At 36.0% G+C, this 26,981-nt stretch overlaps 1 protein-coding gene across 1 annotated transcript in view; it reads right to left on the bottom strand.

Moving 5' to 3' along the window:
• LOC131844606 (mediator of RNA polymerase II transcription subunit 12-like) overlaps window positions 1–26,981 on the bottom strand; it is a 43,625-nt gene that overhangs the window by 11,473 nt on the left and 5,171 nt on the right. Inside the window, exons 12-30 of the mRNA XM_059193537.1 lie at window positions 13,382–13,527; window positions 12,754–12,913; window positions 11,585–11,692; window positions 10,460–10,585; window positions 9,697–9,830; window positions 8,883–9,019; window positions 8,555–8,637; window positions 7,449–7,733; window positions 6,743–6,855; window positions 5,994–6,176; window positions 5,408–5,552; window positions 4,650–4,839; window positions 4,086–4,177; window positions 3,900–4,008; window positions 3,117–3,367; window positions 2,587–2,775; window positions 2,281–2,421; window positions 1,772–1,892; window positions 1,106–1,147 (exon numbers count right to left, since the gene is read on the bottom strand). Of these exons, the coding sequence (XP_059049520.1) occupies window positions 1,106–1,147; window positions 1,772–1,892; window positions 2,281–2,421; window positions 2,587–2,775; window positions 3,117–3,367; window positions 3,900–4,008; window positions 4,086–4,177; window positions 4,650–4,839; window positions 5,408–5,552; window positions 5,994–6,176; window positions 6,743–6,855; window positions 7,449–7,733; window positions 8,555–8,637; window positions 8,883–9,019; window positions 9,697–9,830; window positions 10,460–10,585; window positions 11,585–11,692; window positions 12,754–12,913; window positions 13,382–13,527 (2,755 nt within the window). The remainder of the gene's footprint in view (window positions 1–1,105; window positions 1,148–1,771; window positions 1,893–2,280; window positions 2,422–2,586; window positions 2,776–3,116; window positions 3,368–3,899; window positions 4,009–4,085; window positions 4,178–4,649; window positions 4,840–5,407; window positions 5,553–5,993; window positions 6,177–6,742; window positions 6,856–7,448; window positions 7,734–8,554; window positions 8,638–8,882; window positions 9,020–9,696; window positions 9,831–10,459; window positions 10,586–11,584; window positions 11,693–12,753; window positions 12,914–13,381; window positions 13,528–26,981) is intronic.

Raw genomic sequence — 26,981 nt, forward strand, 5'->3', positions numbered from 1 at the left:
CATATGATATGGAAATATGATTATATAATACATGAAGGATTAAGGAGATGACGTCAGTTTATTTGAGATAGTATATTGTGTTATATACAAAGAAATCTCGTGATTAAGCTCAAAATATAGGATATATTACAACATAAACCCACCCATTATAATTATATTAAATACAGTTTTATGCTACGTGCAACACAATAGATTGTATGACCATATAATTTTTACATTTGAACAATCACAATGTGAACATGGATATAGCAATAGAGTTTTATTATTAGGAAAGAAGAGGACTGACAAATGAATTGTGAATAGAATTTTATTAACATAGATTTACATTCATAAACAGTTATTACGAAAATGTATTATAGCAGAATTTGCAGGGAAGAATTTGACATGTGACTTTAGAGTTTAATCTTCATCGAATCGAAATCAAATCGAAAATATATTAAATGGTATTTTTGAACTTGGATATATGGTACATGATGGAAACATATCCATACTACACTCTACACGACGTAATAAAATAAATTTGATGTGAAGATAGAAAGTAGACATGGGCTGTTTTTATTTAAAAATAGTGACTGAAGTTGCAGGTATGGCCACCATTATTTACTAAACAGAGCTAGCACAACAGATAATTGACAAGTAGTTCTTAAATAGTTTTATTTCTAAATACACAGAAAATACCACAACAATAAATAGACATAAATATAAAAGCAATATTGTTTTTATTCTCCTTTGATTTTGGAAAGTGCCTCATTTTGTACACAATTTTAGTTTTACAGTTAATAAATTGATATTCACTTAAGATACATAAAATCACAGTAATTAAATTATTTGAAACCCACTACTAAACAATCAGCCATAAAGAGCATTAAATACGATTCTGATTTGATCTCGATTAGATTGTCTTGTTTAAATTTTATTAAAAGTCAGCCTGTCGTTTCGTAACAATTATTGGGTAATTCAATATTCAGTTGTGAAGGGATAATGAAATGAGCGATACAACATGAAGGGAAGCGAAGCGTGTGATCGCCGTGATATGCACATCCCACATACAGCATTGGACCCTGGTGAGGTGCAACTGTGTAACTCAATATAAAAGAAAACAAACCTAGGAGTTCTATGGCCCCCACTCATCTCTGAGTCTACCATCCTAAGGATAAAAAATATGCATCAATGGTAGGCCAAAATTATTATACAGCAGTTCTGTTCAGCATGATTGGCAGTGCTAGCCGTGATTTGCTGAAATATGCCTTATGCTTTAGAAACTTAAGTACTAATTTTTTGTGATAACAGGTAAAGTTTTCACAGCATAAATAACATTTCAACAAATAACGAATAGAATTGTATTACCAAAATATCAATAAATGCTTAATAAAGAAAAATACAGCCAATAAATTTGATCAAAAAACAACTGTACATGATTTCCGAAAGTCTATGTTTTAAGTATGGTTTGTGACAATAGAATTTCATAATGTTATTATTAAAAATTATGTCACAATAAATTACTTTATTTATAATTATATTATGTATCTCTAATGCATCTCGCAGAAATAATGAATACAGTATATGAATAATTCTTAACAAATTTATATGATATGAACAGGACTCGAACCTGTGTAAATGAATCTAAATTCACTTAACTTAGAACAACAGTATGTAACACTGTCATATTTAACAGTATTAAAACTCAATGTAACATAATAAGAAATAATTCATAATTACTAATGTATCTCAATAAACATAGTATATGCATCTAGTATGAAATGTAACTCACGACATCAGATCTAGCTGGGCATCGGTGGGCCCGGAGTCGCTGGTGCCAAGTATGTGGGACAATTCGCAAGATTTTTTTCCACCTGACTTGCCGGCGTCTCGCGCTGTTGAATCTCCGACCACTGGTTATAATTATTTGATTAATAATTTAAAAACCCCATTGAAGCGACAACTGTTGTACTTCCACTTGGTATATATAGCACCACAAAGACTAACATGTTATAGTAAATTATGAACACAACTCGTCCTTACACACCTTATCAACTATTCTAAAAAGGATTTCTGAAAGCCCTCCAATAATTGAGGTAGACTGATTTTTGTTTTTATTTACTTCTCGTACTTAGACACACAGTTTAGATATATAATAGTTTGCCGTCGTCCATTCATGGTGTTCATGTATGTAGTCATTGGTTACCACTTTTCATCAGGTTGCAGGTTTCAGCAGATTGCTTTCCATTAGACTTACATAAAAAAATTACGTTCAGGCCTTTTAAAAAACATTATACTGACTGAGGATAGCCTTCAGCGTAGCTAGCACGGGTCCGACACCGATGTTTTTATGCGCAGCGGCAAGTAAGTGACGGTCGCACGAGAGACGAACTCCTGCGCCACCACCGCCCGGCCCGGGCGACGTCGACACAGAGTATAAACCTGACGACAATATAATTTATTGCATCTATCATTAATCTCATAAATAATAGGTTTTAAATAGAAAAGTGCAAATGAGTATTTTTTCGAATTGGCTCTACGTTGGAAAACACTGAATCTTATTTCGGGTTATATTATTATTATTATTATAATTAAGATTAAACTAACCTGGTTGGGGTGTGTCCACAGTTTTGAACAGTCTCAACAGCAGATGACACGTGAGGCGGGCTCCCGCGTCAGGCGAAGGTCCATTTGCCGAACTACCAGAGAGTATGGAGCCTCCGCCCCCGAACGCCTTCACAAGTGACGGCAACGCAGCATGCCGAACGAAATCCTCAAGAGAGAAGCAGTGACGCGCTGTAACAATATTAAAGATATTTTAAGTGGAATGCTATTTTTGAAATTATTTTTTTTAATTGATGATAATGGTATGATTCACCCGCCTGCGCTAACACTGGCGGGGCACCAGTGAAGGATGACACCGTGACGTAATTTCTAGGTGGAACCGTTTGGAGGTCAACCTGACATGGAACGTTGCTAGCAACGGGGTCATCTATCTACTTTATTAATAATCCCATTCCCCCCGATTTGGAAATTAGTTTGGTCTGATCAGATGTAAAACTTTATAGTAATCGTTTAAAAAAGCCAATGAAATAAGTCAAATCGATAAAAAAGACATGTATTGTGTGTATACGCACCGACTAGGATACAGGTGAAGACTGCGAGCGCGTCGTGTGCGGCGGCGTCGTGTAGGTCGCGGTGGTGCAGTAGGTCGGGGTAGAAGGGCGGCGCGGGGTGTGCGGGGTGCGCGGGGTGCGGCGGGTGCGGGGGGTGCGGGGCGGGCCAGTGCTGGGCGCCGCACAGCGCCACCAGCGCGCCCAGCCACTCGGCCGCCAGCGCTCCGCACCACGCCGTCATCTCCGCGCACGCCACGCCCAACTCGTTCACGCTAACGGACAACCATTTTTAACCTCGCCCTACAATATTATGCCCTTCGAAAGCTAGAGCCTAATTTCTAAGATGGTTAAGATAGTTGTGTCGTCGTAATTATGTTGAGGAGCAACGCCATCGTAAACATGTAAAAATGTTTAATAATTTCATAGTCATTTGACGATTATAAGTTGTCAGCTGGCAGTAACGTGTTGAACTCTCTGTCAACTGAGGTTATTAAATAAGTTTAAAATACATTTCAGTTCTTGTGTGGGTAATTCTAATAGATAACATAGTTTGTTTAGGGCGTCGTACAAAATGTAGAACGCGCTATTTATTTGTATGTATTTGTTTTTAATGTCCATAAAGGCATAAAAATATTTTTTTGTCAATGTTTGCAAGCATATGTGCGTTTTATATGGTAAAATCTAAAAGCTATAAACTAAATTTCATTAAGATCTATTCAGTCATTTGTGGTAAAAAGGGAACAAGTAGACACAATTCCGTTATTTTAATACTGCTAAAAAAATGTAGTTTAATTTATTTCTTACCGATCATTGTCTACTTCGCGGCAAACCGCTAACATTGCCGAACAGACAAAACTGTATCTGTTGGCCGGAGATTCTGCTACCTGTCTAGCCCACGATATTTCTATTTTACCTGAAAAACATTCTCATTTTATAACTGTTCCGTGAAAAAGACGACGAAAAGAACTTAAGTTAGTATAATTCAATTACCTTTACGTGGATTTGTGAAGAATTCGCTTAAAAATTGTGGATTGTACACATAATTTGAAGGGGTGGGTTGAAGCGATGAATATAGTGCTTGCCTGCAATAAAGATATCACGTCAATATATTTAAAAATAATATTTTTTCTAACGCATATATAATTTTCTCTCTAAAGTCTCTGTGAAATAAACAAATATCGAGAAATCCCGGAAAAGTCATGCTGCAAATGTCACTTATTTTATGATGGGACGAAAAGCTTAAAATTGACGATTCTATGATTACTGGCTGGTATAAACGGACGCCAATTATCATGTATCAGGTAAGTACGATACGTCACAACGTAGCTAACTTTACTAATTTTCTAATGACAGCTTTATATGTATATACACAATGTTGAAATCAGTTAATATTACTCCCAAACACATCTAGTGAGCAGTAATTGGGTAACTACGTAGTATTTAACGAAAATGACCATTTATAACAAAAAAGTGCGTTAACTTCACTTCATAATAAAATAAGTGGCCTCTGGCATACCGGGCATGTTAGATTATAAGATTGTATGGAAAACTAACTTGATTTTCGGATAGGCATTAGCGAAGGTGTCCGCGTGGGGAGCGTGGCAGAGATGCGCGGCAGCTTTGTAAAGATCGTGCAGTTGCGCGAGCACGCAGCGCTCCGCCGACCCGCAGTCTCCAGGGTTCACCACGCACTTCACCAGCCGGCATAGCTGTTCGAACACCGCCGACGTCTGCTCCACGCATACTGCCGGAATACGCCGACTTATTTTTATCAAGCAATACACGCAAGCAAGGCTTGCATATCTATGTGTGTGTTCTCCATCTGGAGAACTCGAATCTTTGGCACTAACAAACTACTTCTCTTCATTTTGTTGCCACAATTGAGTAGGCAGAGTAAGTTAGAGAAATTATCTCAATATAATTGAGAACCACAGTGATATTGAATACTTTAATTGCAAAAACATCGGTACAAATAACGACGTCAAAGTATGCATGAAAACAGATATTTACTAACTACTACAAGTATTTAAAATAGTTCATGCAAATAGAAAATCTGAAATAAAAACAAGATATCACATATGTGATGAAACAGCTTTCCGAATGTGCAGTAGATTAAAGTTAAGATTAAGTAACGGCTACACAAAAGTTTATATTCTATTTATACATTGAAATTTTAACTGGTCAGATAGTAAATTACGTGCAGATGTAACAAAATAATAAACTAAATCCGGTCCATATAATATATCCTTTAGTTCTTCGTTATTATGACAAAATATGATGATATGTTAAAAGATGTAATAGTCAAAACTTACGCAATAAACAGGAATGATATCGCCTGAGTGCGCCGACCGTGTACAGCGCTAACGCCGACGTGTAAGCGCGGGGTGCAGCCAACCCACTGCTAGGAGCACCGCGCGATATCAAAGCGCTTTCCACTTCTGACAACTCTTTCAGTATCTGAAACAATATGTTTATTATTACATTCCTAGATGAATTAGTCCGATTAACTAGATGACTAGCTATTACAGTTTAATTTCCTACATTGTTTTAACAGTTTGTAATCAGAATTTGATGAAATATTATTTTTTAAGCAGAAAACTTAACGTGACAAAATTTGCATACACAAATTTATTTAAATTCTTCGGAGTATACACTACAGATTATTACAGACTATTCTAAATAAAGTACGTCATTATATGTATACTCGTGTAGGTCAATTACAGACACCTGTGAAAAATTAAATTTAGTATCAGAAATATTAGTCAAATTTCTTTAGACATTAATTAATTGTCAGATATCTTATATCCTATTGAGTTTAGTTACTCCTTTAATTCGGCTATGACCTTCGAACCTACACCTAATAACATTAGAGTAAACGAATGCTTGGATTTAACATACCTGTATACACGTCTCGATTAGCCCGTGCACGTTGAGCGCTATCTCCATGAGGTCTAGTGCGAAGGCTACGTGCTCGGGCTGCGGCAGGTAGGTGGTGGCGCTGGCGGCGTACGCGGCGAGTGCTTCACACACCGCGCCGCCCACCGCCCACGACACTGCGCCTTGCTCGTACATCGACATCGCCTGGAAATAAGGCACATTAGCTGCCTTTACACGAGACATTCTTCCACGCTGGACAAGGAGCGCGCACGAAAGAAAGCCAGTGCTGATGATGATGACTGCCCTTACAATTTTTTTGTTATATTTTTTTTTCGCGCGTTTTTATATTGCGCGTATTTATATATTATCAATAACTTTTCTTGTATATTTTTAATTATTATTTAATTATTAGATTTTATTTGTCATTTACCCATTAATATATGGACACTTTTCTATCTAAAATAGATAGATGTCGTAAATACTTATATAGACTTATGTTAAGTATATCAATTCCAAATTTAAGTTGAGCCGAGTAACAAAGACACTCACAAGAAACTCTTTTCTTTATTTTTTTTTTTCAATAATTATTATACATTTAAAAAATTATATTGTACATTTAAAAATAATATAAATTCAAATTTTAATTTCAAATTTGAATCACAAGCAAATAATTTAGTAAAAATATGTATATTTTATTTATGTTCATATTGAAAACATGTTCGGAAATATTAGGAAAATAGTACTACGTAAAATGTAACCATTTAACGTACCTGAAACTTTTGTGTAACAGCCTCAAAATTGAATTCACTTCTAGAATGTTTCTTTATCTTTCCACCTTCAGCGACGTCGATTGAGAACTTTTTTGAGAATAGTTTGCATATTTCTAGAACAAAATGATATTATAAATTTGTGACAGTATAAAAATCATAGTTGTAATATATTTTTAGGTAATCAACGTGTCGCAGAATCATACCTCTTGTAACTATTATTCTGGTCAACTTAAACAATAATAATGCAATGTTCTACCCGTGTGAATATGAAATTGTAAAACTGTGTTTATAATAGTCATTTTTATACATTATTTATATTGTTAATCGGGTGTTAACACAAATAAGTTTAATAAAAAGAAAGAAAAGTACACACCTCTTAATATAATATAATTCTATTATATTAAGAGGTATATACCTTTATTTACCATAAACTTATTCGTGTTAAGACCCAATTTAAATACTGTGTTTTAATGTTCGAGTACGTTTACATATAAAAACACTCAACAAATATAATAAATCATACTCTTGAATACAAATGCATCGTGAAATAGTAAAATCCAGTCCGCGACCGTCAATAGCACGGCGCTCGAAATCGCTAAAATTTAAGACTGCCATACATATTTTTTTACTAGCGAGAACAGCGCGACTGCGCTTCTCGGCACTAAAAGGGTTATGGAGTACCGATAATATCGTAGAGTAGGTATACCTTTGGTCATCTTCTTGACTGCGTGCTTGGCCTCGTCCCGCTGGCGGCCGACGCCGTAGAGCAGGATGTGTCGCTGGTTGGCGTCGTGCGGCGTGTGGTCGGGCTCCGCGGGCGGCAGCGGGAAGTGCATCGTGTAGTGGTAGTGTCGCGACGCGCCGCACCCCCCGCACGCCGCGCCCGCGCCCGCGCCCGCCGCGCCGCCGCCGCCCGCGCCGCCCGCGCTCGCCGCGCCCCCCGCGCCCCCCGCGCCCCCGCTCGACGGGCCCGCGCTCGTCGACCGCATCCCTAGTACACACATCGCCATTCGTTATAACCACTACCCCCGGTAGGGGAGTGCTAGTAATGTGGACTGATAAACACATTTTTTTCTTTATTAGGAAAACAATAAAGTCATATTTTTACATAAGTAAAGTGTACATATGTATTGTACACTTTTACATTGTTTTCGCTTGTATAAAACTAGAAAGCTTGTTTAAGTTGCTATGGCTAATCATGTCAGTTTGAGACCCACGTGACCCTCCCGAAAATCACCCCGAAATTTGTGATAATTTACTACGATGGACTAACTGACCTGACCTTATGTTCATCTTATCACCCTCCACTGGTGGCCCGCCAACATAAACCGTTAGCGCATGTGGGTGCACCATTCGATTGTAATTACCAAAATAGTCACGATCGACTTCAATGTTGTCTAACATAGAAACGGTAATGTTTAATTCTAGAAATTGGAATTTGCCACGATAGTTTACCATTATTATCTTTAAACATAGACACTAGTACTAAATCAAATTAGATACCTATATATATTGAACATACATAGTGTATACTGACGATATATTTAACATGACATAAAAAACTGACATTTAAAAACCATCTCATAAATAACTACATCAATGTTAAAATACGGTTGGGGTTTAAATCGCGCGTTGTAGCACAGTGTAATAACTATTATTATTAGTATATTATAATTCCTTATTTCACGTTAGAAAACGTATAGTACATGTATCTTAATATTGAATCTACAGACACGAAATGAATTCTATAATGTTCAACATAAAGCACAATATTCAAACCTCTTGATCAAGGACATTAAAGACAATGATTACCTGGTACAGACATTGGTCCCATTCCCATTGATTGCATGCCCTGTATACTCATTCCGCTTGCTCCCATCATTGGCGAATTGACACTACACAAAACAATAAATTTAATAAGCAAATATAAATATAAATAAATAAAGCGTTTATTCGTTATAAAAATAAAAATCTTGCCTCTATATACACTAGTGTAACTATAGATAAAGAAAGTGTATTTAAGAATTCCTATTATTTCACTTTAGTTTTGTTTGGGACTAGATGGAGCTATGTGAATTGTACTGTCTACTATTATTATTGCCATACATAAATATTAGTAGATTCAGTCTAAGGCTTTTACCTGTGTGACGATTCGCCGGGATCTTTAGGACTATCTGGCGCGTCCATCGAATTCTCTTGATCTTCTTTTATGTGCTGCAGTAGTTTACCCAGATCGTCATCAATCTTGGAATCATCCAGATCCATTCGGACATTCTCCTTAAACAAAATCAGCACTTTTTAACTGTTAACAACTAGTTCTTATCCTAAATTATGACCAGAATTTGTAGAGTTTAAAAGAAGAGTACAATAATACTAATAAATTATATAATAATACTATGTAATGTGCATGTAATGATGATAAGGATATCTTAAAGTCTGACATCAGACTATTGTAAGTAAATAAGTCTATTATTATGGAGTATTGTGGCCATTGGCTATGGGTAAAAGGAACATTACATCAATATATTGCTATTTTTCATGTTTAAATATAAATTATTGGCCTATTAAGACTGAAAAACAAACTTCAGTCTGTTGCGTTAGTTAGCACGCACGGCTTCTTCTTCACAAATTCTGAAGCGGTACCTAACACTGACTATTTATCAATTAATAATACTATTACAAGAATTAAAACAACAAACAAACATTTAATACAAATGTTTAAATCGTATTCATACCAAGTTAACCATACAATAAAGCATGTTTTTGTGACAAATATTACAATAGTTCTAAACGATATACCCACTTGTCACAAACAAAAGTCATCGATAGTTATTTTAGTAAAACCGCAGTAAAAGAGTAAAAAGTGTAATCCTAGCGGATTAAGCAGACGAATTTTAGTAGGAATATAATAATTAAAACAATAAAGCCAGACATGCTGTTGTTTATATAACTACCTCCATTTTGGGCTTGAGGTCAATGCCGGCAAAAATGTCGTCGTCCATGTTGTGATTAGCTCCAGCGCTGGCGGAAGGCGGCGGTACCGAGTGCGGGACTGATGAAGTCGGCTCGGTCGGTGATACGAGATCACCTGCAATAGAATCGTATAGTTGGGAAACAATATTTTAACAACAACATCGTTTAGGAATTTCTGAATATGTAGTTCGGGGACTCCCGGCGCTTCGTTAATATGTATGGAAGTCCACAGTAAATCTTTACAACATCTCACGATTTTAAACAAATTCAACCAAGTTATTATAAATGTGTTTTTATTGAGGAGTTTGTTAAGAATTGTGTTTAATTTCTTAGTAAAAAAACGTTCTGATACTATGGCCTATAATACAACTGACAAGACAATGTCAGAGAGATAATCATCATTCTGTAAGGCTACATTCTTGTTTGGTTGTTAAACGTAAAGAAGATACAGTAAAGAATAAATAGTGACAAGAAATGGCCTAACAAGTGAATAATTTAGACCTATTCAGTTAAGCAGAACTAGTAAGTGTTTATAGATGTTCATATAAAATGCGATTGGTAGAGATTGGGGTTACTTTAGCAACAAAGTTCTCATTTCTATCTAAATACAGAAGCGAGTAATAATTGGTCGCGTATCTTGGAATCTTTGGCGCAACATGTCTACACATTCCAATAATCTTTTATTTTTAAAAATTAGGTGACACTTTGTTTTCGTACAATAAAGGATAAATAAATAAAACATACCTCTAGAGATCAACGTACACATGTACGCATCGTGAGAAAATACGTCGCGGCGTATAAGTTCCCCAAATAGGTGTACCAAGTTGGCAAACTGTTGTCTGTTTCCAGGTGGTGCGTTAGAGCTTTCATCTGCAATATACAAACATAATAGTGGGCCTCATGAACAAGCTCAGAGTCAGTCAGAGGGCAATGGAGAGGGCTATGCTCGGAATTTCTCTGCGTCAGCGAAACAGAAATGAGGAGATCCGCAGAAAAACCAGAGTGACCGACAGAATCCAGAGAGACAGCCCGAAGAATTGCGACACTGAAGTAGTGATAGGCAGGGACATAGCTCGTAAGACAGATGGCCGTTGGGGTAATAAAGTCCTCGAGCGGCGACCACGGACCGGAAGACGCAGCGTGGGAAGGCCTCTAGCAAGGTGGATCGACGAACTGGTCAAGATCGCTGGAAGGCATTGGATGCGAGCAGCGCAGGACCGATCGTCGTGGAGATCTTTGGGGGAGGCCTATGTCCAGCAGTGGACGTCTTCCGGGCAGAGATGATGATACAAACATAATAGTAGCATAATATTATGTCACTTGTGTAATAATAACAGTGTGTGAATATTATATTAGCTATGAATGCTTTCAAAAATATATTTTTTGAACTAATTATAAAAATCAAAACTAAAATCAAATCAAATCAACCCCTATGCCCATTGTAAGCATAGATTATTATCACGTTAGTTTCTGTCCCCTCCCTTTTTTCCGTTACCTATGACAGTAGCGATCGCATCGTGTCGGCGCTCACTTTGCCTAATTGAAATAATAATTAATTGCAAAAGTGAGTGATTAGCAGAATGAAAGCAAGTGAAAAATCACCTGGATGCTGCTACGTGTTAAGGAGCCCAGGAAATCTTATCAGGAGCAATCAGATATCTGACTGACCTTTTACTTCACACTTCCACATATAGTATTTTCCCTAACAGTCGAATTGAGATTTCTTTCAGAGAAACCTTTGCTCATATTTTTTTATATCCATCCAGTAATTTTAAATTACCGGTGAGGGTAAGGTAAGAAACAAAATATAATGTGATTTATTTTGTGCATTCAAAATAAAAGAAATTAGTGATATATATAAATACTTACCTAATACTGGTGCGTCATTGTCGAGGAATCGCAATAAAAGATTTTGGAATATGGGCGGTCCATTGTAAAGACCTGTACCGGAACTGATGGACTCCTTGTCATCTGAACCTAAAATAGATTATTTGATTATTGAAGAGCAGAATGTAGTTTCCATGTTACTTTTATAAATATTTTTTTCTATGTATGTATATAACATCGTTTCCATTGCTGTCATATAATATTGGGTGTTGCATTTTAGTGTTCTTTTACCTAACAACTTTTATTATTAGTAACCATAAGATACATTAAGGTCCCATTTCTAACTTTCTGATTACAAATGGTACTTTACATTTCATGGGGACCTTATAAGTTGGTAGTTAATGTAGAATAGAAAGAGTAATGAACATGGCAAATAGGTTTTTTAAAAAAATATCGTGGTTGGCCTAATCAAACAATTTTGCACTTAAGCGAACAGTAAGCGGCGGGGACTTTGTAGTATGTACGATGTTACCTTGTTGCAATGACAACGCAATAAGCCCATGAAAGATGACACGGTTCATCAAGATGTAGGATCATGCGCGATGCTCGCACCCCGGCGTGCCAAGCACACCGCCCACTCGCACAGCAGTGCTCAGTGCACAGTGCACTACCGCGTGTGTACGTACCCGTGGCGTGGTGGTCGTGCTGCATGTGGTGGTGCAGCAGCTGGTGCTGGCGGCGGTCGAGCAGCGCGCCGAGCACACCGCCCACTCGCACAGCAGTGCTCAGTGCACTACCGCGTGTGTACGTACCCGTGGCGTGGTGGTCGTGCTGCATGTGGTGGTGCAGCAGCTGGTGCTGGCGGCGGTCGAGCAGCGCGCCGAGCACACCGCCCACTCGCACAGCAGTGCTCAGTGCACAGTGCACTACCGCGTGTGTACGTACCCGGGGCGTGGTGGTCGTGCTGCATGTGGTGGTGCAGCAGCTGGTGCTGGCGGCGGTCGAGCAGCGCGCCGAGCACACCGCCCACTCGCACAGCAGTGCTCAGTGCACAGTGCACTACCGCGTGTGTACGTACCCGTGGCGTGGTGGTCGTGCTGCATGTGGTGGTGCAGCAGCTGGTGCTGGCGGCGGTCGAGCAGCGCGCCGAGCACACCGCCCACTCGCACAGCAGTGCTCAGTGCACAGTGCACTACCGCGTGTGTACGTACCCGTGGCGTGGTGGTCGTGCTGCATGTGGTGGTGCAGCAGCTGGTGCTGGCGGCGGTCGAGCAGCGCGGCGGCGGCCTGGGCGCGGTGCTCGCCCCAGCGCGCCGAGCACACCGCCCACTCGCACAGTACGCGCACTACTGCGTACGGCGCCGCCCACTCCTACGCACACACATTTTTTTTTGTAACATCAATAGTCAACATGCCAATGACTCCTTGAACCTAATTGGTAACTCACCTTTATACATAAACAGACATCAAGTTATCATGTGATCGTGATATTGTTACATGCAGTTAAACATCTCTAAACTGTTACAAGTGAACGAATTTTTAAATTACCACCTTTAAAGATTAAATTTTAAAGCAAAAGTTAGTCTATTTTATCTGTCTAGTAGTATTAAAAAAATCGTGGAGTACTAAGATATAAAAAGAGACCTGTAGTCTCTTTTTATATCTTATCTATCGCAAGTATTTTACGTCCACAATAGAGTAAAACGGCCACAAAAGAAAAAATATTTTTAGCTGACTAAAAAAGTAGGTTATTTTCCTATTAGATATGTAACATTTAATTTAATATTAAAAATTTGCATTTTCATTAGAATATTACGAATAGCAATAAAATTAATTTACCGGATCTTTGCTATCCATATTAGCGTCTTTGGAAGGCGGATTACAGTTGGCAAACACTTCTTTGTACAAAGTGTCTAAATTGTTATTGGGATCCACACGATCAAAGCAGTGCCGGTCCAACGCTTCCAGCACGGCGAGCACACGAGCTGACAATAAATTAAAAAGTAAATAAATATATTGCTAACGCTAATTTAGAAAGTGTAATGGCCTTACTTGTTATGAATATTTTGAAAGAAAAATAATCAAATTTTGATTTCAATAAAAAACATTTCTTCAAAAATTTCTTAAAAAAACAATTCTTAATTCGTTTCAGCGATGTAGGTTATAAAATTCCCTTGCGCAATGTTTGTTACTGTACTCCTCCGAAACGGATTGTTCGGGTTGTACCGAAACTATAAAGATTCTGATAGGTAAAACTGATAAATGATACTGATAGAAACTTGATTAAAACTGTATATTGAAACTTAAAATATAACTGATTAATGAATGTAATGAGTACGCGCGGCGTCCTTGATGACCGAATGCGAACTGATTTTAATGAAATGTGAAATGTAAAATAAAATGTTAATGTTGCGAAATAATGTACGATGCTAGCTCGTACATATTCCCGGGCGCGAAAGAAGATGTGAATGGGGATGCTGTGGTTGTGACCTTAATTACTACTTACAAGATGATGTACAATTGTTTCTTACAGATAGCATGCTAATGATTTTGTTAGTAAGTCGAATGATTTAACAAGATGATATAATACAATACACGAAGGCTTATTCTACACACACACGCGTTAGGGATGGCGTACACTGATCTTAGCACAGACGATGTGCTTCTGTTTTGCTCTAAGACACGCGCACTTTCTCTCGTATTCACTGATATCACGGGCACTACACTTATTTTCTACACAGACACACACACTAACACTAACACTAACACTGATCGATGGCGGGGGAGCGCCCGGCTCCACCGCCGCTGGCACCATAGGCGCCCGCTTGCAGCGCCACCATCCAAGAACTGGAAATCCGGTCACTATCATAGCAACTGAAGCCATCCTAATTTAATTACTAAATTGAGGACGAAAATGTGGTGAAGTTGCTTTATTTTCCACGCACAATTTAGGACGTCCAAATGTCTTTTTGACAGTTTGATAGACTACACTGTCACATTCACTAACACTATCACTGTTTGCTGTTTCCATCGCACGGGGTTGGGGCGCGGGAGAGCTGGCCATGCCAACCGCCACAGTCGGCGATGCTGTGCTCGTCGAAGGGACCTTCCAATTGCGTAATCGACGCAATGTATAGATTACGCCGACTAACACCATCACGGCGATAATTATATAAATTAAAGTATAGTGATGTACGTCATGATAAGTTATGTGATCTGATAGTACGGGTTCGTTCTCTTTCATGAACTTAATTCTTTCTCCAATTTCTGTGAGTTGCTGACTTTCCGAATTCGATATGTCATTCCACTCGTGATGAGGAATAGATATGTTAATGATGTGGTTTATCGGTGCGACTGTGGGTGAGTATATATCTGGTGATATCTTTAATTTATTTGAATGCTGATAATGTGATGTAACAGTGAAATTATCGGTTTTGATGATGCATCCACTGTCTATAGTGCTCAATCCGGCATAAGTGAGCATATGTACGGTAACCTGATCTCCACACATTGCTCGTACTTGACACTGATTGCAACAAAAATAAATATAATTATTAAGTTCATTGCTTTCTTCCCACATATTTTCGCATTTGCTAGTGATCGTTTTGCAAGTGGAATTTTCTGATTCACAAAATTCTTGATTTGTATTAATTTGATATATAGGTTTTTTAATATAACATAAATGTGCATCTACAATAAGGCATGATTTTATATCGAATTCCGACATTGTGATATATGTATCTTTCTTCAAATTTATAGCTATGTATTTTGAGATGGGTATAATTCTGTGATCATTTTGTTTCCTGTAACTTTCGGTATTGAGAATAAACTGAAAATCTCGAATGAATCTCTGCTAATTAGCGGTAGTCTTATTTCAAATATGAGGTATGATTGTAACATTCTTGCTTTAACTTTAAGTAATTTATATATTTGAGTGAGGTCAGTATGTATGCTTTCTGTTGGTAATATGACGTCATTAGACAAATGACTCGCTATAATGCTTAGTTCTTTCTGTAATTGTTCTGGTTGTAGAATATGAGGGTTAAATCGGCCATGATAGAGATCTGTCACTGTATCTAAGATAGTACCTTGTAAGGTTTTCATATTGCTGAGTAAGTTGCTTGCAATGACTGATGCTAAGGTAAACTGATTTACTATGAAATTATCTTGTGTCTCACTTTTTATGGTACTAATTTCGCGTTCTAAACTTATAATATGTTGATTTATCATTTTATGTTGCTGAGTCATAGTATTTTCTGTTCGCTTTAAGATGTTATACTCAGCCTCCATGATCGATGTTTGATTTTTCCAGAATGATGTTAATTTTTTCTGATTGTCTCGTAGTAAAGTAATGTCCATCTCATACTTTTCGGCGAATCTTTGATCCAATACTCCGAATAGGGAACTGGCGATGTAACCGACACCGTCGATAAGACCGCGGCGACGCCGCCTTGCGGATTGCACCTGCTCGTTATAATGCTGACTGAGCAACATATGATTGTAGTAATCGAGTTCATTGGACCCGTGACGTAACTGTAGTAGTAATGTGTCGCAGTGAATTTGATATCGTATTGTTTTGCATGTTTCTTCCAGCGACTTTGTATATTTTTCAAGAGCACTTATTCCTTCCCAATAAGGTTCCATGTTGTAGTAGATAATGAGTTTCCATTCATCTCGTATGATTTTCATGCTATTTAATTTATCGAAGAATAAAGCTTGATTTTTAGAAAATGTGGTAATGTTGAATGTTGCATGTGTATTGGATATGATAGATAAGAATAATAGTAGTGATGTCGCTAATGTTAATAAGCTGAATACCCCTTTTCGTCTTTCTCGCTTAGGTTGGTTTTTTAAAGTTGATTCCTGAATTTCTGTTATATTTTTCTGGTTTTCAATCTGCTCTGTGTTTACAGGTAGTAGTGATACTTTAACAATGGGACGTTTTATAATTCCATTTTTAGTTTTAAGTGTGACTACTCTCACGTGTCCGTCACTACCTGGGTGCACTTCAACTACGCGACCTATAGCCCATTTCCCCGGGGGTAGATTTTCATCTCTGATTACTACAATATCATTATTTTTTATATTCTGTTGAGGCTTTCTCCACTTACTTCTGGCTGCTAGTTGAGTAAGATATTCATTACTCCATCGATCCCAGATATCTTTAAATATTTTTTGTGTTAGATGCCATCTTGTTCTTAAGTCATTTTCTGTTTCACAGATGTTTAAGGTGGGACCACTTCCTAAAAAGTGAGAAGGTGTAATAATATCTAGATCATTGGGATCTTCTGTCATAGGACAAAGAGGTCTTGAATTTAAACATGCCTCCAACTGGGAGAGCACCGTGCTATATTCCTCAAACGTAAGTTTCTGTTCGCCTACTACTCTCTTAAGATGATATTTTAGGGTTTGTACTGACCGCTCCCATAATCCTCCTGCCGAGGGCCACGCAGGAGCGTTAAAATGCCATTCTATACCCATGTTTGTTACTTCTGACATGAACTCCTTGCTAAATATTTCTGTTAAATGATTATACTCCTCCTGTAATATTCTGTTTGCCCCAATAAAATTTGTTCCTTGATCACTGTAAATGTGACGGGGTACGCCTCTCCTTGCCGCCATCCGTCGCAACGCAGCTAAAAATGCAGACGTTGTCAAATCTGATACAAGTTCTAGATGTACTGCTTTCGTAGACATACAAACAAATACTGCCACATATCCCTTTGTGGTCTTGATACCACGGCCCTTGTTGGCTTTAATTAATATGTGACCTGTATAGTCGACGCCTGTATGTAGAAATGGTCGAGAACGATTGGTGCGTGCAGGTGGTAAATCTCCCATAATTTGGTACTGTTGTTCTGGACTTTGTCTCCTACATTTTACACAGAGACGTAGTCGTTTTTTGGTAGCTCGAATTCCACCTACAAGCCAGTATTTACGCCTCATAATTGCAGTTGTTAAACGAGCTCCGCCATGATATGTCAGCTCATGTGCTTCGTCAATCATGAGGTCCGCCAATCTTGTGTTACTCGGAATGATCGCAGGATGTTTTGTTTCAAGATCTATATTGGCATGTCTCAGTCTACCACCAATCCGAAGTATACCGTTTCCATCTAATATTGGATTGAATTCGATGAGTTTACTGTTATTTTTTAAGCACTTGTTTGCTTTTAAAGCTTTCACTTCCTCAAAAAATTCTTCTCTCTGCACTTCTTTAATAATTATTTCTCTAGCATCCTTCAATTCCTGTATAGTTAAATAATGTTGCTTATTTTTATTTTTCCTATTAATAAATCTTAAAATCCATCCTAAAATATTTACTGCTTTACTTAGTTTACTACATCTAGTTAATATAATGCTTATAATATCGTTTTTCGGGTATGGTTTTATTACAGTCATTACATTTTTATTTTTTAATTCCTGATTTGTTGTATAACTTGTTACATTTTTCTCCTTAGTAGGCTGATATGTAGGTAACCACTTTGGTCCATTCCACCAAAGCGTATGTTCTCGAAGCTGAGATGCAGTGAGACCACGGCTAGCACAGTCAGCCGGGTTTTCTTTCGATTGAACGTAACTCCAACACGACGATGGCATAATTGACGTGACTTGTTTCACACGGTTGGCTACGAATGGTTTCCATCTATCTGTATCTCCTTGCAACCAACCTAAAACTGCCATCGAATCTGTCCAACCATATAATTTAATGTTACAATTATTAAGACCTGATTTGATTTTTGTAATTAATTTGGAAAGTAAGACGGTGGCGCATAACTCTAATCGAGGTAGAGATGTGTTTTTATTTAAAAGTACTACTTTCGCCTTTCCGGCCACCAAAATAATTGTTTTAGTTACTCGGCAATAAACAACGCAGGCGTATGCTTTTGTGCTCGCATCACAAAATCCATGTAACTCTATGCACTCATTTTCCTCTGTATGTAGCCACCTAGGCACCTTACAATGCTCTATCGAGTTTATATCTTCTTTGATTTTACACCATCTCTCCCAAATTTCATTAGGTACCTGTTCATCCCACTTTATGTTTGATTGCCATACATCTTGAAATAATATTTTTAGTGTTGTAGTGACAGGTGACAACCATCCTAATGGGTCGTACAGTTTAGATATATTTGATAAAAGAGTGCGCTTCGTGCGTTTTAAAGATGTCGCTTGTAATAAACTTGCTGAATTAAAAGTAAAAGTATCTTCTCCCGGGTTCCATTGAAGCCCAAGGGTCTTTGTTGACTCCGCTTGTTTGAAGTTAAAACTCTCCTGATTTTTGCTGTTGTTTTCTTGATCTAATAACTCAGACAAGTTTGACTTCCACTTCCTTAAATTAAATCCACCTGCTTTTAAGAGATTAATCATATCTTGTTTCAATTGTACTGCTTTCTGTTTAGAATGAGAGCCATGAAGAAGATCATCCATATAGAAAGATTCTTCTAGAATTTGTGGAGCGGAACTGTTGGGGTAGTGTATTTTTTCATCTTGCGCTAGACGTTTAAGTGTCATCATGGCGAGAAATGGCGCGGCCTTAGTCCCGTATGTGACAGTTGCTAAATTATATTCCTTTAGTTAATAGTAGACTTAGAAAATAAAAGCAAACAATATAAAATATTATTAACAGATTCTACAAGTTCCATAAAAAAGAAAAATGAAAGCAAAACTAAAAAAACCGTAAGGAGTATAGATTTTTTATCCGATAACATGCAAACGAAACAAAACAATTTAGACAACACACTGAAAGACCAAATTGAAATAGTAACTAATCAAGATAAACAGAACGATAAAATTAATAATCAGAGTAATTCTGCCAACATATCGAATAATACCAACAAGAATAAAAATATATATATACTAGATATTCAGCAAACCAAGGGATTGGCATTAAGATGCCCCGATGAGGAACAGATAAAGACCCCCCATGACCAACCAAAGGCAAAACAAATCAAAATTTTTAGTACACAGCAAGGAATAGGACTTGCAAGTGCTTTAATCTATTCAAGACAAAACAGTAAATACGAAAAATATACAATATCTGGAATTACAAAACCCAATGCTTCAGCGGCAGAAATTTTGAAAGATTGTCAGAACTTAAAACTAAATTCTTCCGATAAAATTGTGCTTTGTTTAGGCGAAAATGACTTTAATCCATACAGCTTACTTATCGAATTGACAATTGCACTAAAAACTCTCCAAAATTGTACTGTAATTCTGTTAAATATTTTAGAAAATCGACACCTTAATGTAAAACTACTGAATGAAAAGATATACCTACTAGGTAAAAATTTTGATAACTGTCATTATTTAGAAGTTAAACCAAAATCTAGTAATTATAAAACTGAACTATGTCATAAATTAAATTTTATTATTGATTCTCTAGATTACGATGAAAGATTTCTTCCATTTAAAAATAATAAAAAACGCTTATTAAAATCGCCATTAGTGAATCATAGTGAGCAGAGAAATAATAATGTGAGCTCGCTTGGTAACATAAAACGTCTTAAAACAGTAATTCAGACAACCTTATTCGAATATTTTCCAAGGATATTACAAAAAAATAAATTAAATAAAAAACATCAATTTACCAAAGATAAGTTTCAGATAGACCAAACCGTTAATAAAAATGCCTCTAACTTTGATTCATCATCACAACTACATAACGATAAGATTTTTTTTCGAATCTAATCCTGATACTGAAACTGAACATAACGTTGTAATAATGCATCAGAATATTGCTGGTATTTTGAATAAACAAGATATTTTCCAAATAACCCTGGATGAGTTAGTAAAAATCGGTACCAATGTTGACATTATATGTCTCAGTGAAACTTTCTTAAAGCCTGGTGATGAAAAAAATTTATGCATGCGTGGTTACTGTGTAGCAGACTTTTATTCCAGGGAAAATCAGCGACGAGGTGGGGTATGCATACTTTGTAGAGATTATTATAGTTTTAACAAAATACCAATGCTTTCTGAATATACAACCGACCATACATTTGAGTGTTGTGGCATTAGTATACCACAAATGAAATGCATAGTTATAAATATATACAGAGTTCCGAAAACGAATCCCAATATTTTTTTAAATAGATTTGAAATTTTATTAGACAAACTACGGTACAAAAAAATATATAAAATTATAATAACCGGGGACTTTAACATAAATATTTTAAAGGAAAGCCATATCAAGACAGAATATATTAGAATATTAAAAAACTACGGATTTACAATACACATTAATGAACCAACAAGAGCACTTTCATGTCTAGACCAAATTGTTAGTAATGTTCCTGATGTTATTGGAAAAATACACAAACTGGGATTATCAGATCATGATACGTGTCAAATAATCCAAATACCTTTATCAAGGGAACAAAAGCCGAATAGAACGTGGTACATATTTAGACGTGACTTTGGTGAAGATAACATCAATAAATTTATTCGACACTTAAATTGTCTCTCTTGGAAGGATGTATTTGAAGAAACAACATTAAATGAAGCGTTTAACTTATTTTATAACAATTTTATACTATTTTTTAAATTATGCTGCCCAATTCGAAAATTAAAAATAACTTGTAAACCTAAAGATTCCTCTTGGATTACTAAAGGTTTAAAAAAATCATGCATTACAAAAAGAAGACTACGTTTCAAATATTATAACAAAAAAACACACGAAAATAAGACCCAGTATCGTAAATATTCTAAATCTTTAAAACAATGTATTACTATAGCTCAAAAGTTATATAATAAAAAGTACCTGACTGGAGCAAAAAATATAAATAAGGCAACATGGAACTTAATAAACAAATATGACCAAACGAGGAACCAAGAAAAACACATTAATCAAATAAATCATGATAATAAAATTTTAACAAATCCTACTGACATATGCAACATATTTAATGACTTTTATATTAATCAATCAAAGAACTATAAAAATAATAAATCAGACCAAAATAAAATTAAGAATCTTGACTTTAATACAAATAGTATGTTTCTGTCGCCAACAACATGTGACGAAATATACAATATAATAATATCCTTAAATAATACACATGCAGTGGGTTATGATGAATTCCCAACAAAATTATTGAAACTCTGCGCAAATATAATATCTCCCATTTTGAACCATCTCATAAATCTTTCTTTTATGCAAGGAACATTTCCCGAATTACTTAAAATCTCAGTAATAAGACCCCTTTATAAAAAGAATGATAGATCTATGATGAATAATTACAGACCTATTGCGTTAATACCCACATTAGCAAAAATTTTTGAAAAAGCCATGTACGTGAGAATGGTTACTTTTTTGGAAAGGTTCAAAGTATTGAAGGATGAACAACATGGTTTCCGTAAAGGTAAATCTACATCCTTAGCAGCTTTTAAACTCATGAAGACATTAACGGTAAATATTGATAGAAACATTGATACAGTTGCTATTTTTTTTGATATGACTAAAGCATTTGATCATGTCACTCATGATATTCTTCTAAAAAAATGTGATAATTATGGTTTACGTGGTACTGTATTACAATGGATAACGAGTTATCTTAGAAACCGACGTCAATATGTAGAAATTACAAGAATGAATAATAATTTTGAAGAAATATCTTATAAATCTGAAATATATATTAATAATATAGGAGTTCCACAGGGGACAATATTGGGTCCATTATTATTTATACTATATATCAATGACTTATCAAGTGTAACTGAACACCAATCTACTTTGTTTGCAGACGATTTCTCAATAGTAATATCAGAGACTATAGGGATCGATTTCAATATTGACATCAATAATACTATTGCTAATATTATAAACTGGTTAAATATAAATAATTTAAACATTAATGTTGAAAAAACTAAGTATATAAGATTTTATAACAGAAAACCGAAAACTCGCCCATTAATACTAAAAATTAACAAGGAAACTATAGATGAAGTAAAAGAAATTCGTTTTCTCGGTATTACAGTTGATAGCCAATGTTCATGGAAACAGCATGTGAAAAAAGTAAGTAACAAACTAGATAGGTTTGTTTATGCTCTCTGGAGACTGTCAAAATTAGTAGACCAAAGAACCGCGGTTACCGCATATCATGGATATGTAGCTTCTAACCTTAAATACGGCATATTGCTATGGGGTAACTCGGTAGATATTAACAGAGCATTCGTATCGCAAAAACAGTGTATCCGAGCAATTTGTGGTAAGCGTCCGATGACACCATGTTCGCCACTGTTTCGCCAATTAAAGATACTCACGGTCCCTTCAATGTACATACTTGAATGCTGCCTTTTTGTTAAAATGCATTCATATCTATTTATAAAAAAGGGTGACTTCTATAAATTTTCTGTGAGAGATCCTGGAAAACTTGTGTTACCAAAAATGAGAACACGTTTGTATCACAGTAATAGTTATACCTGTTGCATAAATATATATAATAAATTACCAACTACAATTACAAATCTTTGTTTAAAATGGTTCAAAGACAAATTAATGAAATGGCTGATAAATAAGTGTTTTTACTCAGTGAAAGATTATTTTACATGCAAAATAGATGACATTATATAATTTTTATTAATAACTATAAATATTGACAGTAATTAATTAATATAGATATTTAAATATATTTGTGGGTATTCGTAATGTAATGACATAATTTTATATTAAATTGAATATGATTTAATTTGAATATTTGCATACCTCTAAGGGGTGCTGCATGTCATGTACTTTTATTAGTTAATAAGATCCGAAACTACCATGTAGCAAGCAAATAAATAAATTATTATTATTATTATTATTATTATTATTATTTAACTCTTCTGTTTTGTTCTCCCTCCAAATTATTTTTTGTAAATTCTGATCTTTTAAATTTAACCAGATTTGCCTGAACATCTTTTCTATATCTGCTGTAAATGCGTATTTATATTGACGCCACTTAATTATAAGGCTTTGTAAGTCTTGTTGTAAATTTGGACCTCTATACATCACATCATTTAAACTGTAGTTACTTGTAGTTTTAGCGGAGGCATTAAAAACTACTCTTAATTGAGTTGTAATTGAATCCCGTAATATGCAAAAGTGAGGTAAATAATTAGCGATACTCATATTACCGACTGTGGTGGTCGCCGGTGTCATGTGACCGAGCGATAAATACTCGTTAATAAATAATTTATAATTGGATGCAATTTGAGTGTTATTATTGAATTTTCTTTCCAGTTGATAAAATTGTGCAATAGATTTATTTTTAGAATTTCCTAACTTTTCTTGATAATCTGATTTTAATGGTAATCGCACTTCATATTTTCCATCCTCCCGCCTCTTAGTTGTCGACTGATAATATTTTATACAGTTTTGATCCTCAATCGTTATATCTGACCGGTCTGAGATATCTTCTATCTCCCAAAAACGACTGATGTCCTCACTGTTGTGTAATATAACATTACATTGTTTATGATATGTTGTAGTATGGCCACTTAAAATCCACCCTAGTTGTGTTTGTTGTGCTACTGGCAATGTCGACTCAGACCGACATAAACCATCCATAATTATATTTGAATAAACGTCTGCTCCCAGCAATAAGTCCACTGGTTTACTGATAAAAAACTCGGGGTCTGCTAACTTGATATGATCTAAATACTGCCAACTTGGTTTGGTGAAAGTATAACTTGGTAAATTCTTGATTAGATTTTTCATAATATATACTTCTGTTTGAAATGTATAATCGCTGTTTAGTGAGGAACAATTTACTGTGATTGCTCCTCTACAACTGTTTTCCTTATCACCTATTCCTGAAATTACCCCCTTGCATCTTTGACGTGGTATTTTTAATATCTGTGCCGCGTTTTCAGTTATTAATGATGTTTGAGAGCCCTGATCGAGAAGAGCACGCATTCTGTGGTATGTACCATCTGCAGCCTGTACCTTGATTGCTACAGTGGCAAGCAAAATTTCGGAAGTATCACGTTCTAGTGTCGCGTGTGACCTGCTTTGCACATAATTCGGTGCAGTCGTTGAACTCGATGGAGTAATGTTCGCGTCGGGTGTCTTGTTGCTATAGGTAAACGCGTGATGCAATAATGTATTGTGATCTTTTTTGCAATCACGGCATCTATTATTTGAAAAACATAATTTTCCATTATGATTATAAAGGCAATTATTACATAGATTTAATTTGGCAGCTGTTTTCCGTCTCATGTAACCAGGCATTTCTAAAAATTTCCGACAATAATAAATTCCATGGTCACTGGAATTACAGACTGGACAGTTGTATTTAGTATTTAAACTAACATGTAGGTTTTTATTTGATGAGGAATTTTGTACACTTGATGAAAAGGTATTTTTGTTAAAATTATGTTTCTGATTAAATGGATTTTTATAATATGCACCTCCTTGATTTGTGAATTGACTATTAGTTTTTGATGTATAGTTGTCTTGTTTTTTACGTGCGGTCTCCAATGTTGTGAATTTAGTTTCCAAAAATTTCAAAAATTCTTTTAATATAGGTAATTCTCTAGGGTTTTTTAATGACTCCATATAGTCATTGTATGTGTCACTATCCAACTTTTGTGCTAATATATGTACCAACAATGGGTCCCATGTTCCAGTATCTATTCCTAAATTTTTAATGGCATTCAAGCATTCCATCGATGTGTCATGAATGCGTTTAATATGGTTTAATGATTGCTGCTGCATCAATGGAATGTTCATCAATGTATTAATATGCGATGTAAATATTAATTTTGTATTGTTATATCTATGGTTGAGTATATCCCAACACACAGAATAATTATCAGAACTGATCTGAAGATGTTGAATAAGCCTTTCCGCTTCCCCTTTTACTTTTCCCTTCAGGTACTGCATTTTTTGTGCGTTGGACATGGAGGGATTATTATGGATACTCTCCGTAAAGAGATCTTTAAAGGAAACCCAACTATTATAATTTCCTTGGAACGTAGGTATGTCCAACTGAGGGGTTGAATTTGCTGTGTGTACCATCGCCCACATTTTCTTGTTTAGTGCCTTCTTTATTTTATTAAACTCCCCTTCATAATTGTAAAAAGTCTGTTCATATTCCTGGTTAGACCCCTCTAACTCGCTTTCCAGTTCCCAGTGTAACGAGTCTATAGTAGCCCAACGACTCTGCAAGGTGCGTAATAAGTCGTCGAACTCCCATTTCTCTGTTATTGAACTTAAGTCTATGTTTGATATTGTACGTTGGAACGCTTTAAAATTAGCACATTGTTTTTTCAGCATATCTTCTGTTCTGCTGTTCGTTCCACGTGAAGATGTCGATGGTTGGTGCGACTGACCAGTAAAAATTGGTGCCTTTAATACCGGAGTTCTTGGTCTATCTGCTGTCGTTGGCTGATAATCTTGAATATACGTTTTGATTAGCTCATACCTGCCCCTCACCCTTTCATATTCTTTTTTAATAACATATACATGATTCTCTATACCCAACTCTAATAGCTTCTGATGGTTATTGTCAAATTCTGCCCAATAACTACTTAAAATATCTAGCCGACGTTGCAAATAATCTGGAGATTTTCTTTCAGTACTGTCTTTTTTAAAATTACTGTAAAGCTGTTCAATTGCGTTGGCGATCTGCTGTTGGTTGGTAAGGATGTCTTCCATTACGCCCATGATTAAAATAAAATAAAATGATAAATCTTACTTGAGAGATGCTGCTTACTAATTGGTATTTGCGTGAGCTTGTTCTCACGATACCTGATGACCACGATGCTTGCTGTCTCTGTGATACTTAACTGATGACTCAAAACCTTGTTGTTGTTCTGAGTTGAAGCTGTTCTTGATAGTTCTGCGTGGTGAAGTTATCTGGAACCTTGCTATTCCAGAACTTAGTACACAACACGTGTAGCAATGTACTTTGTCCAATAGGTTGCTGCGCGGAACCACTGACACGAATAAAGTTCACCGAACTAATCACGTGTAAAGGTCCCGCTTTTTCTAAAAGCTCGAAGGACCAATGTTCGGGTTGTACCGAAACTATAAAGATTCTGATAGGTAAAACTGATAAATGATACTGATAGAAACTTGATTAAAACTGTATATTGAAACTTAAAATATAACTAATTAATGATTGTAATGAGTACGCGCGGCGTCCTTGATGACCGAATGCGAACTGATTTTAATGAAATGTGAAATGTAAAATAAAATGTTAATGTTGCGAAATAATGTACGATGCTAGCTCGTACACGGATTAACCCATTTTTATGCAATTTTATATGCATATTCAGTAAGTCTGACGGCTATTATCTATTTTTCATACCCCTAAGTGATAAGGACTGTTTTTTTTTATTTTTTTTGGACAATAATGTATTTTTTGACAATTCGGCATTAATAATACGCACAAGCTTAAATTTTTACCCTTCTATCACCAACCTCTATTTTTTAATATTGATTTATATGACAAAA

The sequence above is a fragment of the Achroia grisella genome, unplaced genomic scaffold (assembly GCF_030625045.1).
Source record: "Achroia grisella isolate CSIRO2021 unplaced genomic scaffold, CSIRO_AGI_Agris_v1 utg402, whole genome shotgun sequence".
Lineage (NCBI taxonomy): Eukaryota > Metazoa > Arthropoda > Insecta > Lepidoptera > Pyralidae > Achroia > Achroia grisella.